General features: G+C 38.2%; 1 protein-coding gene across 3 annotated transcripts in view; it reads right to left on the bottom strand.

Annotated features, from left to right (window-relative positions):
* The window catches only part of PRRG1 (proline rich and Gla domain 1), a 135,938-nt gene that overhangs the window by 68,068 nt on the left and 52,304 nt on the right, over positions 1-15,566 (bottom strand). For all 3 annotated transcript variants that reach the window (XM_078146587.1, XM_078146588.1, XM_020979884.2), the window contains one exon: positions 4,100-4,154. In XM_078146587.1, coding sequence (XP_078002713.1) covers positions 4,100-4,154 — 55 coding nt within the window. The remainder of the gene's footprint in view (positions 1-4,099; positions 4,155-15,566) is intronic.

Raw genomic sequence — 15,566 nt, forward strand, 5'->3', positions numbered from 1 at the left:
TCTGTGTATTTAGCTTTACTGGCCACCACAAACAGACATAGCCTCAGACCCCAATTAAAGCCTTTTAAGCATGGTAGACCCTGCTGGGGATTGCTCCCTTGTAGCAAAACCCATCACCATGCCTTTGCAGTGGCTGACCTTCATGTCTGGGATGCTCTCTTTTCTTACCTCCAATTGTTATAATCCTTGAATTTCCTTCAAAACTCAGATAAAGTGCATGAGGACAGTCCAGATTCTCCAGGTTGCTTGTTCATTCCTTTCCAAAAGCATTTGTATAGCATCTATTATGTACCAGGCACTGGGCTATATACCTTCCAAATATTGCATCATTTGATCCTCATAACTATCCTGAGAGACTGGTGCTATTATCATTCCCATTTTATAACTGAGGAAACTTAAAGAGGTTAGGTGACTTGCCCAGGATCACTTGGCATACTGTCTGAAACAGAGTAGCTTATATACAGGCTTATTCTCTTCCCTTCCCCCACCCTAGTATTCTATTTACTAGGAAGAGGAAAAGTGTCTTCATCAGAAAACCTGAGCTAAACAGCAACTAAAACTCCTAGGAAAGATGGCTAAAAAACTGGCCCAGCTTCACCAAAATTTTGTGTGGAGGGTTTCCTAGGACTAAATCAGAGTTCCTACAGCTTCTGCCAATGAGTATACCCCAACCACCAATGGAAGAAACCCAACAGTAGACTAATCTGCTTTCTACTACCCAAAGAAACAAACACTGAAAATGTGGGTCTTGAGCACAGACAGTAATGAATTCATCTTGGCAGCTTCCCAGGGATAAAGAATACTGTTTTTCACAGAATAAACAATTTAAAGTAGTTCAATCTCTTCTTTGTTTCATTCAACAGCCTAAAATTACTTAATAAGTTTTGAAGTCAGACTAATATAGAAACTCCTGCAATCTTGTTAGTCAAAGGAGTCCTACAATATAGCTCTTTTGGTATTACTTTGCTACTAGATGTCAACCAAACCGACAAGCATGTAATAAGCAGCTAGTATGTGCCAAGCACAATATTACTAAGGATACGAAGACAAAAATGAAATGGTCCCTGCCCTCAAAAGCTTTGCTTCTATTGGAGAAACAACATGTACACATATAGGAATATGCAAAATAAATACAAGAAGAAGGAGACTATGCATAAATGGAGGACGTTGTAGAGAGAGCAAGCATAGCATGAACCTCCCTTTTATCTGAACCAAACAAAGAAGGATTGAACACACACGCGCGCACACACACACACACGCACACACACACACACACACACACACACGAGTTTGGTGTTTAAAAAATGCATTCAAATCAATGGGAGAATAGGAATGGAGAGAAAGCAGTTTCAGGGGAAAGGGAAAACTGAGAAGGGAGTCATTAAAAGCAAAAGAAACTTTTAACTACAGAAGACTGATGGGGGAGGAGGGACAGGAAAGAAAGGGTAGAAGAACAGGATCAGGCAACTCTAATTACAGATTACTAGCATGAATTTTATTCCCTTTATTTCAACATCTTATTTTATTTTATAAAGGGAGGAAAGGAAAGCAAAGAAAGGAAAATCAAAAGAGATTATAAGGAAGGGAAAAATACAACTATCAGTCAGAGCCACAAATGTAAACAGGATGAACTCATCCATAAAACAGGAAGGTAGTGAGCGGCATAGATTAGAAAGCAGAATCCAACCACTTATTGTTTACAAGAAATTCACTTGAAACATAAAGATTCACATAGGGTTGAAATGTTGGAGTGAGTGGAATCTTTTACATTTCAGATGAATTTTAAAAAGTAGGGGTGGGGGCAGCTACAGGTGCAGTGCATAGAGCACCAGCCCTGGATTCAGAAGGACCTAAGTTCAAACCTGGCCTCAGACACATAACACTTACTAGCTGTGTTACCCTGGCCAAGTCACTTAACCCCACTGCCTATCCAAAAAAATAAAAGTAGGGGTGGTAATCATGATCTCAGATAAGGCAATAAAAACACATAGTTAAAAGAAATAAGGAAGAAACTTCAATATACTTAATGGGTCAATAGATAATAAAATAAAAATCAGTGTTAAATATGAATATATACCAAATGGCACTGTACATAAAACAAGCAAAAGCTCATTAAATTATAAGGAGTAACAAACAGGAAAAAAATGATATCAGGGGAAAAAATCAAAGAAAAATAAATAAGAAAGAGAATGAATAGAATTTTGGAATTACTAAATGGGGATCATGAAGAGTACACATAATTCTTACTTTTGTATGGCAGCTTTACCACAAAACTGACCATATTGTTAGGGCAGAAAGAACTCATAAACAAATACAGAATAGCAAATATGTTAAACGTATTCTTTACTAACCAGGTCAGAATAAAAACTATACTCAGTAAGATACATTTGAAGAAAGAATTCAAATTCAAATGAATATAAATAACATAATCCTAAAAAGGTATGGAACAAAGAATAAATTATAGAAAGAATAAAAACATTTATCAAAGAAAAATATAGCAATAAGACAACAAACTGAAACTTTTAGGATGTAGCCAAAAAAAGTCCTAAAAGGAAAATTTACAACTGTAATCACTTTCATCAACCAAAGAAGTAAGTCTCGTGCCTCAAAAGCAGCAATCATCAAAACTACTGAGTAGTAATTAAAACACAGCAAAACTGTCCAGTGGAGCAGATTAGATAAACAAGACCAAGAAGCAATCTAACATAGTGGCACACTGTCTGATAAATCGAAAGCCACTGTCTACTAGAGCAAGGACTCATTACAAGAGAAAAGGTGTTTAGAAAACAACAAAATAGGGGCAACACCAGCCCTGGAGTCAGGAGGACCTGAGTTCAAATCTAGCCTCAGACACATAACACTCACTAGCTGTGTGACCCTGAGCAAGTCACTTAACCCCATTGCCTTGCCAAAAAAAAAAAAAAAGGAAAGGAAAGGAAACAACAAAATAGTCTGGTAGAAATTAGTCTAGTCTAGTCTAAAAATCTTTACAACAAATTTCTTTGATAATGGTCTGATAGCCAAGAAGGACAGTTAATATGTACAAAGTAAATAAAGTGTGTTAAGGTTTGGAAAGCACTTTACTATCTCATTCAATATTCAAAACCACACCATGAAGTAGGTACCGCTATTATCCCCATTTTACAGATGAGGAAATCTAAGGCTCAAGAGAGGTTAGGTGACTTATCCAGGATCACAGAACCAGCATGTATTTGAGATATACCACTAATGCACTGTTGGTGGAACCATGAAGTGGGCCAAACATTTGGGAATGCAGTTGAGGACTAGACCCCAAAAGTCACTAAACTGTGTATACCCTGTAAGACCCACCGCTGGCCATAACTTCTCCAGAGGGGACAAAGATAAGCCCGAAAGAGGCACAAGAATATTTCTACTTGGGCATGAACTATTAAAACCTGGGTTGGAATCTTACCCCTGACACTAGCTGTGTGACCCTTGGCAAGTTACTACCCTCTCTGAGCCTTAGTTTCCTCATCTATAAAATGGGCAAAATAATAGCACCTATCTCACAAAGTTGTTGGAAGAATCAAGTGCAATAATGTATGTAAAACACAGCAAACTTTAAAGTGCTACAAATGTGAGCTATTATTATTTTATGGTGACAAATATTTAGCCATGAGCTTTGTAATACAAGATGAGCAAATGTCTCTTGTTTCTTTTGGGTCCAGGATAAAAATAAAACTAACTATGCAAAATCTGAGGGGGAGAGTTGTTACCAACCAGGACCAAGATTTAATTTAGAATTCCTCTTTCCCTCTTCATCAATGAAGCTCTCCAAAGGGGAAAGAAATGAAAGAGGAGGAAGGAGGTGTATTTCTGCCCTTGCTTGTGGGAGGCCATAGGCAGAAGTTATTTTATCAGCTGCATGTGGTTTGCTCCAGGTCATTTACTTCACATACCTCGGTTGGGCTGAGGTTGAATTTACCCACTCAGGTACAAACCTTGTGACACACCATATGGGAAAAAAAGTTCCCACAAAAGAACTTGGCATTAAAAACAGAATTATCCAGCCTGAGGGTAGGCTAATCCTAAAATAACTTGCAACTTTAACACCACCTAAAAGTAAAGAGTAACTTACCCCTCTCCATGACTTTTCTCTTTGGTTTTAGGTAGGCCCTTGGATGATAATGACCCTGTATAAAACATGATATAAACACATCATCAGTTTTGCAAAGTTTAATTTGTGAATTAGGATGAGTTTCCTGAAATCCAGGTTCTTATACAGTAAATGTGAGCATTTCCTTTTGGTCTGTATCACTTTATCTTGATATTAATCTTTTCTTATTGACTTAAATATAAGAGACAAGCTGTCTAACCTCAGTTCAAAGTTGATAGTTATCCTCTGGATATATTTCTTCTCTTGCCTCCACTCCCTACTCCCCGCCCCCAAATTTAAGTTTCTATAGCAGACAAAAAAAAAAAGAAAGAAAGAAAAGAAACAAAGTTACCCCACCAACTCTATTTACCTCTCAACTGTAGAAAATGCCTAGAGATCCCAGCTACAGTTTAAATTCCTGCTTATTGTCCTTATCAATTTGTCTGTCCTCCATCCCTTGGACAAATATAAGTTTAATTCTCTATTAAGTTCAACATGTTTTCTGCACATTAACTGAAAGCATCACCCTCTGGGATACTAATGAAATTGACAGTAATGATTAAGCACAGCAACCCAGGCAAGTTATCACTATTAAACTATCTATTATGATTAGATAGGCAGTATGGCCAAGTATTGGATAAAGTCCAGCTGGGAGTCAGGAAGATCTAGGTTGGCATCTCTAACTCTGACACATACTGGCTATGTGGCCCTAGTCAACTAATACCATAAACTGCAGATTACTGTAGACTGCATTATTAAAGCTAGTTTCCTCTCTACACCAATGAAATCACATACCAAAAAAAAAAAAGGTCTTTAATGAACAGAGAATTAACAGAAAACATAGAATAGAATACTTAGGAGAAAAAATACACACACATACACACACACACACATACACACAAATGCAAAAGTATGCAAGGGTAAATAAAAATCCTGCTGTTTAATTTTTCCCAAAAGCATGAACAAAACATACACAGGTTAAAAAAAAAAACAACTCAACAGTGGTCTCACTCACTTGAACAGCACTGAACCCTTAATCAAGAGAGGAAACAATCAATTAACTAGCAATTTTTTTTGGTGGGGTACTAGCCATTACCGAACACTTCAAGGGCAATAAAAGAAGCATAAGACACGGTCTCTGCCCACAAGTTTATGACTTACATGATGATAAGGATAAGTAACATGCCTATAGGAAGCAATTAGAGGCTAACACAATATAAGTTGTGCTAAATTGTATAGAAGGTGCTGTCAAATAAAAAAATGGACTAAAGGCATGCATTCTAAATCCTGACCTTGTCAATAACTGGCTATTTGACCTTGGGCAAATGAAACTATTTGGGCTTCAGTTTACTTACGTGTAAATTAAAAGAGCTAACCTATTTCCTTTTCCCCAGAACATAATAATACATCTTCAGTAAAGGCTCTAGCATTAAATATACACTTTTTGGTATGACTTTTAAAGCCCATCCCAATCTGGCCCCAGTTATCTTTCCAGGCTCACTGTATATTACTTCTATTCTATTCTCACCCTTCCCCCTTAACTCTGTGTGATGCCACAAAACAGGCTTTCTCTCAGATCCTCACACATAGCACTTCATCTATCATATCTACATCCTTGCACTGGCCATTTTCCAAGTCTGGAATGCATTCCCTCCTCACTTGACCTCACTTGAGTTCCCTCTCTTTCTTCTAGACACAACTCAGGTACCACTATCTACATCAAGTCTACACAATGCCGCCCAGGAGCACACCAAAGGATTTTGGGAGCCTGCAAAAATTGAAGATGTTTTCAGGCTACCTAAAAGCCTTTGGTGTGCCACAAGGGGCCTGTGGGCTGCTTGTTATGCAAGCCTGATCTACATGAAGCCTTTCCCAATTTGCCCAAATCAAGTGCCCTTGATCACAGACTAATCTGCAATTAATGATGTAGTTTTGATTTCTATTGAGAGATGCACCAATAGTATGTAGCAGACAGAGCAATCATTTTAGTGTCAGGACGATCTTAGCTCAAATCCCACCCAGATACTTAATTAGCTGTTACCTCAGGCAAGTCATTTAACCTCTATGGACCACACTTTCTTCATATGTAAAATAAAAGGGATGGACTCAACAGCATCTAAGGTCCTGTCCAGCTTTAAAGCTATGAACCTATCTATTCTCTACATGCTTACCTATCTATATCTCCCAACCTACTATTAAAAGGAAACTCCATGTATAGAGGAATTGTTTCATTCGTTGTGTTTTTATCTCTAGTGTGCATGGGATATTCAAGGGGTCTAGCATCTCTGGTGTGAGGGCTTGTCCAACCCTTTTCAGGGCTGTTCATTGACCTTTGGTGTCCACCTGATTCACCCAACTCTCACACTGAAGCACGTGCCGCAGCCACACCCTGGTAAACTGTTTTCAGCAGATGAGCTAAACCAGGTTGAGGCCTCAAAACTGTTGGTGAATTTGGGGGATGTCTACCCCAAGCATGTGAAAACTTCCCTGGCAGAGAAAATTGGAAAAGAGTATGGCAGAAACTAGGCATAGACCCAAATCTCACACCATATACCAAAATAAAGTCAAAACGGGTTCAAAAACTTAGATATAAAGGCTGATACCATAAGTAAACTGGGAGAACAAGGAATAAGTTACCTATAAGATCTATGGAGAATGGAAGAATTCATGACCAAACAGGAGATAGAGAACATTACGGAAAGCAAAATGGATAATTTTGATTACATTAAATTGAAAAGTTTTTGAACAAACAAAGCCAATGCAACTAAGATTAGAAGGAAGGTAGAAAATTGGGAAAGAATTTTTACAACCAGTCTCTCTAATAAAGGCCTCATTTCTAAAATATATAGAGAATTAAGACAAATTTATAAGAACACAAGCCATTCCCCAATTGATAAATGGTCAAAGGATATGAACAGACAGTTCTCAGATGAAGAAATTAAAGCCATCTATAGTCATATGAAAAAATGCTCTAAATCGTTATTGATTAGAGAAATGCAAATCAAAACAACTCTGAGGTACCACATCATACCTATCAGATTGGCCAACATGACTAAACAGGAAAATGATAAATGTTGGAGAGGATGTGGGAAAATTTGAACGCTAATACATTGTTGGTGGAGTTGCGAAATGATCCAACCATTTTGGAGAACAATTTGGAACTATGCCCAAAGGGCTACAAAAATGTGCATACCCTTTGATCCAGCAATAGAACTTCTAGGGCTATATCCCAAAGAGATCAGACAAATGGGAAAAGGACCCACACGTACAAAAATATACATAGCAGCTCTTTTTGTGGTGGCAAAGAATTGGAAATTGAGAGGATGCCCATCAATTGGGAAGTGGCTGAGCAAGTTGTAGTATATGAATGTAATGGAATACTATTGTGCTATAAGAAATGATGAACAGGCTGACTTCAGAAAAACCTGGAAAGACTTATATGGTCTGATGCTGAGTGAAGTGAGCAGAACCAAGAGGACTTTGTACACAATAGCAGCCAAGTTATGCAATGACTAAGAATGTTAAATTGAACCCTTCTCAGCATTACGAGGATCTAAGACATCTCCAGAGGCCTCGGGATGGAAAATGCTGTCCACATCCAAAGAAATAACTATAGAAGTCGAATCGCTCTCACTAATTTTTATCTTCTGTTGAGTTTTGTTTCATCTTTCTGATGGTTCCTCCTATTGGTTTTAATTTTTACTTACAACTTCACTAATGTGAAAATATGTTTAATGGGTATGTAAATGTAAAGTCTATGTCAGATTGTGTGCCGTCTTGGGGAGGATAGGGGGGAGAAAAAGGGAGAAAAATTTTCAACTCAAAAGCATATGGAAAAAAAAATTGAAAAAATAAAAATTAAAAAAAAAAAGACTTCCCTGGCAGAATGAATGGATGGATGAGAACAATTTGTTCCAATAGTCATGAAGCAGCACTATAGGGCATTAGACATTGAAGATGCCTAGGTCATCTACTGCATCCTGGGTCATCACCAGTCATCCTGACTTTTGTCTTGCCCCTGAATGTCGATGTCTCAGGAAGAGATAGTGAGGTTGACAATTTTGTGTAGCTCTCCCTCACTTAAATCCAATTCAGGCCCAAGTCAAGACATCATCCCATGATGTTAGTGTTCCTCTTAGAAAACAAAGGACAAACAACATCTCCAATGCTTAACAGAGTACCTGATACACAGCAGGTGCTTACTAAGTGTTTGTTGATTAACTGATGATACATTCTCATTAAAACCTGGTAAAGAAGGTGCTTCATAAATGTTAAGTAACTGATACTACATTCTCATTAAAATGTAAATTTCTTTTGCCTAGCACAGTACCTTATGTGTTATAGGTCTGTTAAATTGCTGAATTGAATTCCCACTTAACATTCAGTGGATAACACAATAAAGCACTCATTCTACAGCTAACATTTTTATATCAATTACTACGTGCCAGGCACTGTGCTGAGCACTTTATAATTATTATCTCATTTGATCCTTGCAACAACCCTTGGAAACAGGTGGTATTATTATCCCTGTTTTACAGACGAAGAAACTGAGGCAAACAGCGGTTAAATGACTTGCCTAGGGTTGCATAGCTAGTGAGTATCTGAGGCTGTTTTTAAACTCAGGTCTTCCTCATTCCAAGCCTAGCTACAGAAACTAATGGAAAAGGCGTTACCAGAGAAATAGGTAAATGTGGGTGGCAGTCATTGGAGACCGATGCAAAGAGATAAATCTGGGCCTCTGGGGCTTGATCTTTTTTTTTTTAAGACTTCTGCTTTATCCTATTTTCTGCAATAAACTGGGAGCATAGGAAATGTTTTCATCAGAGAAAAGAACCACTGACAGGAGGAGAAGTCCAAGCTCCTAGTCATCCTTGTTGGAAGATGTGGACTCTGAGGCAGACATTAAAGACCAGAGGTGAAATACAAAATGCCTAATTAGTAATCCCAAAAATCATAACATGCATAGATGGTTATAAGTATCAATAACAGAAGTCATCAATGCTGTTTATTTAATGTCTTACTGTCAATTTGCCCTTTCAAGTCTTTTGTGTTTCATTGTTGTTTAGTCATTTTTAGTGGTGCCCAACTCTTTGTGACCTCATTTGCGGTTTTCTTGGCAAAGATACTAGCGTGGTTTGCTATTTCCTTCTCTAGCTCATTTTGCAGATAAGGAAACTGAGGCAAACAGGGTGAAGTGACTCGTCTGGGGTCAAACAGCTAGTGAGTGTCTGAGGCTGGATGAGGTCTTCCTGATTCCAGGCCCAGCACTCCAACCACTGTGCCACTTAACAGCTGAGGAAAAAATACATGTCCTATGGAGCATACATGGAATGCCTTACTGATTCCCCTTTCTGGGGAATGCTTTATAGATCAGCCAAAACCTAAGCTCTAAATAATTTGTCCCCAAGGTGTTAGAGAATAGAAGGAAAGAGAACTGAGCTCCCCAATTCCAAATCAGAGGCTGATCTCAGAGAACTGAACCAAGTTCAACCACATGTATGGATCTGTAACAGAGGAGCCCCTGGGTGAAGAAGAGAGTGGGTTCCTGGGGTCAAGCAGTGGTTCTTAATATTAGAATACAATTAACTAGGATAATATTTTCTTAAAACCTTTCCAGTGAAGGAATAGACTTGGAACAATTCATGAATTTTTAAAAAAGGGAAAAAGACAACAGGTACAAAAATATTTATAGCAGCTCTTTTTGTGGTGGCAAAGAATTGGAAATTGAGGGAATGCCCATCAATTGGGGAATAGTTGAACAAGCTGTAGTATATGAATGTAATGGAATACCATTGGTCTATAAGAAATGATGAGCAGGTAGATTTCAGAAAAACCTGGAAAGACTTACATGAACTGATGCTGAGTAAAGTGAGTAGAACTAGGAGAACATGGTACATGGTAACAGCAATATTGTGTGATGATCAACTTTGACAGACTTAGCTCTTCTCAGCAATGCAATGATCTAAGACAATTCCAAAAGACTCATGATGGAAAACGCTATCTACATCCCAAGAAAGAACTATGGAGTCTGAATGCAGATTGAAGCATACTATTTTCTCTTTTTTTTTCTTTCTCGTGGTTTCACCTTTTTGTTCTGATTCTTCTTTCACAACATGACTAATGCGGAAATATGTTTAATATGATTGTAAAAAAAAAAGGATTCATGAATTTGAACACAGGCCCTAAGAAGTAAGGCTAAAGGAAGAATGATGTAGGCCTGGGAAAGAAAAGGCTAAGGGGCAATTTATTCACCCTCAAGTAGAGAAAGGCAACAAAGTATAGGCTGAAAAACAGCATTCTAGACACGGAGTTCATTTGAATACTGAACTTGTTTCTAATTTTGCCTCTAAGACTTACTAGAAGCATGATGGTAGGCATCTTATCTACTATGAAGGCAATAATACCTGTTATTACAGGTATTTACAATTATTATTACCCACTTCACAAGAATGTTGTACAGATCAAGTGAGAACACATTAGGAGTGTTTTGCAAAAGCAAAGTAGCATATAAATATCAGTTTTTATTAAATTTTGGCTATGTGACCTTAGGGCAACTGTTTATCCATTTCAAGGGGAATAGAAATTTCTTGAAGGCATGGGCTGTTTAATTTTCCACCAATGAACCCATCACCGTGCTGTTTTACTTATATTGATATCCCAAATGACTAAACTATCTTCCTATACATACAAAGTAACTACTTAATATTTGTTGAACTGACAAGGTTGAATGAAATAGTTCCATTTGTCCTGGAGGGTAGAAAGCAGAGACATTAATCTTGGTGATTCCACCTACCAAGTATGGAAAGCCATGTCTTAAAAATAAGACTGCAAAGGGGCACTGTCTCTTAAAACTGGATGCGATGTTAGAGTTGGGATTTATTAAATCTGTAGGTGGCCTAGAAGATTAAAAGTCCAAATCTGAGGTTATGTATACAGCACTGTTCTACATAGTGATGAATGCTTCTGTCCTAAAGCAAAATGGCTTTCTCCTGCAAAGCTGGTCGAAATAAGGGTATGAATCTGTCCAGCCCTTCCCTTGTGAATTTGTTCAGGAGTGTCTTCCTTCTGAAGGGCAGGAGGCTGGATTAGCACAAGATGGTCATGAACGCCTTTAATATAACAGCTATGGTGGTACCAGTGTAAAGATATAAAACCTACCCATCAGAATCCCAATGTAGATGAGAGTGATAATCATATTGTCTAATGTCTGCACAGTGTTTTATGTTTTGCAACATGCTTTCCATATACTATACTTCATTTGACTTCCCACAATAACTTATTTAAAATAGGAAGGAAAGTGATTTTTTTTAATAGATGAGGAAACTGAGGATTACAAAGGTTCAATGACTGCCCCAACGTCCCAAAAGTAGCTGTCAGAACTGGAACCTGGAACTAGAACAAGGACTCCTATTCCAGTACTCACGTTGGTATACCACATAAAGTGATCCAAATTACAAATAGCAACAAGGATTTACATAGTGCTGTCTGCCAAGAGGGCAGCTAAGTGAATGCTGACCCTGGAGTTAGGAAGACTCATCCTCCTGAATTGAAATCCACCCTCAAACACTTAACTAGCTGTGTGACCCTGGGCAAGTCACTTAACCCTGTTTGCCTCAGTTTCCTTATCTGTCAAATGATCTGGAGAAGGAAGTGATAAACCACTCTTGTATCTTTGCCCAAAAAAAACACCAAATGGGGTCACAGAAAGGCAAACACAACTCAACAACAACAGCAACAACAAATGTGCCAGGCACTATGTTAAGCACTTGCAGTTATTTTCTCATTCGGTCCTCACAACCACTCTGCGGAGTAGGTGCTATTATTGTCCCTATTTTACAGATGATGAAACTGAAGCGAACAGAGGTGAAATGACTTGCCCAGAGTCACACAGTGTTTGAGGCCAGATTAGAACTCAGGTCTTCCTGACTGCAGGCCCAGAGCTCTATCCACTGTGCCAATTTTTTTAAAGTACTCTGTAATGAAGTTAACACTGGCCTCCTTGTGGTCTTCTTACAAGACACTCTGTCTCCTACATCTGTGAATTTTCACTGGCTGTCCCCCATAACTGGAACTCTCCCTCTCCTTCCTCATCCCCAACTCCTGGCTTCCTAGCTTCTTTCAAGTCTAAGCTAACATCCTACCTTTTACAAGAAGCCTTCCTCCACCTTAGTGTCTTCCCTTCCCTCTGCTGAATATTTCCAAAGTATCCTGTATATATCTTGTTTGTATAAAGTTGTTTGCAGGTTTTCTTCCCCATGAGAAATTAAACTTCTTAAAAGTATGAACTATCTTTCACCTTTCTCTGTATCCCTAGGAACTCTGTAGGACTTTATTAGATGCTTATTAATTTGCTTTGTTGATTTGACTTGATTTTTAAAAATTTATCTTTTGTTTTTCCACCACCTAAAATTTCCCCTGTATCCCTCCTCTTTCCCAAAGAGACATCCCATATTACAAAGATGAAAAAGAAAAAAATGAGCAAAACTGATCAATACATTGAAAAAAATCTGAAAATATAAGCAATGTTGATCAATCTTATACCGTGATAACATTGAATAAGATTATGCTATATCTGAATGGATTGGAAGTGAACAGAAGAGAAAAAGGAGGAGAAAAAAAATACAACTCTCAAATCCTTCACATGAGATTAGGAAAATTCCAGAATTAAAGCTTCTGCTAAAATTCCTTTTGGCCGTTTACAGTATCAACTCTTTTATTATTCTAAAATCAATGAGTCTGTTCCCTTAGTGGCATATCTAATGCACTCAAGATTTTCTGCCTGGATTTGGAAGGCCAAGAATTAATTATCAACTGCTCATGAGTTAGCCTCTACAGAGACTCCTGTATACCTAGCCAATGTGGAAACTGATCTTTTTCCCAGTAAATGTGAAAAACTGGGAATAAGCCATAATGAGAGAACAAAGGAAAAGTAAGACATTTACAAAGCAGATATAGGATGTGGAGAGAGGAAAAAACCCTAGCCCAAAGAAAAGCTGAAGTGTTCTGAATAAGCTCTCTACAAAAGATGCTTCATTTTGATCTTCCTAATGTCATAAGCCTCTTGGAGAATGAAGGACAAACAACCTGTGAGTAGTAGTAGCTGCCCCACTAGCGACCCAGATTTTCTAGTTCCAATTGAGCAATGCAGCAGCTCCCTCCTTCCTTCCTTCTTCTTTCCTTTTTTCTCTCCCTCCCCCTTTCCCTTCTTTCCCTCTGTCCACAGATACTTTTACCTTTGGGTGCTCTGCCCAAAGGAATACAAATTTTGATCCCTGAAACTTAGCAACATATCTTGGTGTTTAAGGGCTAGATTTCTTTTTATGGATCATGCCTTAAACCCTGAAATCACTCTGGCTCTAACTGATTGGCCAACAATAGGTCTCAGCCCAAGCTTCACTTGATCTTCCTTTGAATTCTGATGGCTCAGAGTAAGTGTAAATAGCAATTGTTTCTGTTTTGGTCAGAAACTGGGTCTTCCCCTCCCAGATTGATGTTTTTTGACTAGGGGAAAGAGACTAATCTTTACCTCATTTTTTACCTAGCTTTAATCACTGAATGATTACCTAAGACAAACTAAGACCTGGGAAAGACCTTAACTTAAAAAGGCCAACGCCTCCCATTTGCATCTGGGGCCATCTCCAGTCCTCCTAATCCATATCTTACCACTGGACTCAGATGGCTCAGAGGGAGAGAGAGTGAGGCTGGTGACCTTGCACAGCCCTGCCTCACTTAAATCCAATTCTCTTGCAAGTCATGACATCTCCTTCCTGGACCTGGAATCAGGAAGACCTGAGTTCAAGTGGGGCCTCAGATACCTACTAACTGTGTGACCCTGAGCAAGTCACTTAACCCTGTTTGCCTGTTTCCTCATCTGTAAAATGAGCTGGAGAAGAAAACAGTAAATCACTCCAATATTTCTGTCAAGAAAACCCAAATGGGGTCACATAGAGTCAGACACGACAGAAAAATGAACAAAAATTCTGCATTACCTCATTTAACATTAAAAAAACCAAGAACCTAAGTTCAACAGCATTTGAAAAAAGTTGAAGTTGGAATCCATTCAGAGAATCATACATTTAGAGCTAGAAGGTACCTCAGAGGCCATTCTAACCCAATCCCCTCATTTTTCAGAAAAGGAAACTGAAGCCCACAAAGGCAGCAATTTGCCCAATGTCACCCAAGAAGTAAGCATCTGGTTAGAATATAAGCCCAGGGTATCTGACTTCAGTGCCAGTATATTTTTCATTATACCACATTTTTTCCCTTCCCAGAGGCAGCTAGGTAGCCCAGTAGATAGAGTGGCAGGCCTGGAAATCAGGAAGACCTGACTTCAAATCCAGCCTTGCACACCTCCTAGCTGTGTGACCCTGGGAAAGTCATTTAACAACTGTCCAGATCATTTTCCTCAACTGACAATGGGGAGGGTAAAAGCACATACCTCTAAGTCATCAGGAGCAAATAAGAATATTTAAAATTGATTAGCACAGTGCCTGGCACTTAGAAATGTTTACTTTCTTCTTTCCTATAGGCCTGTCTCCATTCTTAGCCTCACAGACACCTACAAATTTCCACTTGTCTTCCTCTAGATTCATCATTTTAAAAAAATTTTCAAAAATCCTATCATATTCCAGAAAAAAAAATTTCACTGTGTAAATAGTGGACTTCAAATAAAGTCTGTGCTCTTGGCTTAGCTCCGCCACTGGTGATGTGATGTTGAGTCAAGTTATTGAATATTAATGGCACCATAGCTTTGTCATTCCTAAAACAGGAATGAAGTTTAAATACCAGAAACATAAGTCAGTCTACAGAAGGGGTTCTTAAACGATTATTGTGTCATGGACCCCTCTAGCAGTCTGTGAAAGCCCATGGACCCCATTAACTTAGCATGAACAACTCCATTTTGTGATTAAATAGTTGTTATGTAAGCTGCTTTTCTGTAATAATTTGCCATAATAATTTTCTGTAATAATTCTGTAACAGTTTACACAATACAAAATGCATAAGATTACAAAGGAAACCAATTATATCAAAATACCTTTACCAAAATATTTTTTAATAACAAGTTCATTTCCAGGTTCGGTTTCTTGCTCTACAGAGTGGCTAATGTCAAATTTAACTAGAACCTATTTTCAATTAACTTAAAATTTTCCAGGCTTCCTCAATATTACTAACTAGACTGACTAGAAATACAAATCAATAATACCATAAGTCTTTCATCTTCATGTGAAAGAGCATATGGGGAAAGAGAATTCATTTTATACTGAAAATAGAGACAAACAAATCAAACTAACTATAATTCTCATGCCTCTGGTCCCATATGCAAATTGAAGAATAACAAAGCTATCACAATAGGATAAAGCTGATCTACACCTCTGGTATATTTGTTAGGCCTAGAGCAGGGGTGGAAATGTCACAGAAGAACATAATGATCAGAGCACTTTTGTGACTA

Source organism: Phascolarctos cinereus, unplaced genomic scaffold (assembly GCF_003287225.1).
Source record: "Phascolarctos cinereus isolate Bilbo 61053 unplaced genomic scaffold, phaCin_HiC Scaffold_726;HRSCAF=1367, whole genome shotgun sequence".
NCBI lineage: Eukaryota > Metazoa > Chordata > Mammalia > Diprotodontia > Phascolarctidae > Phascolarctos > Phascolarctos cinereus.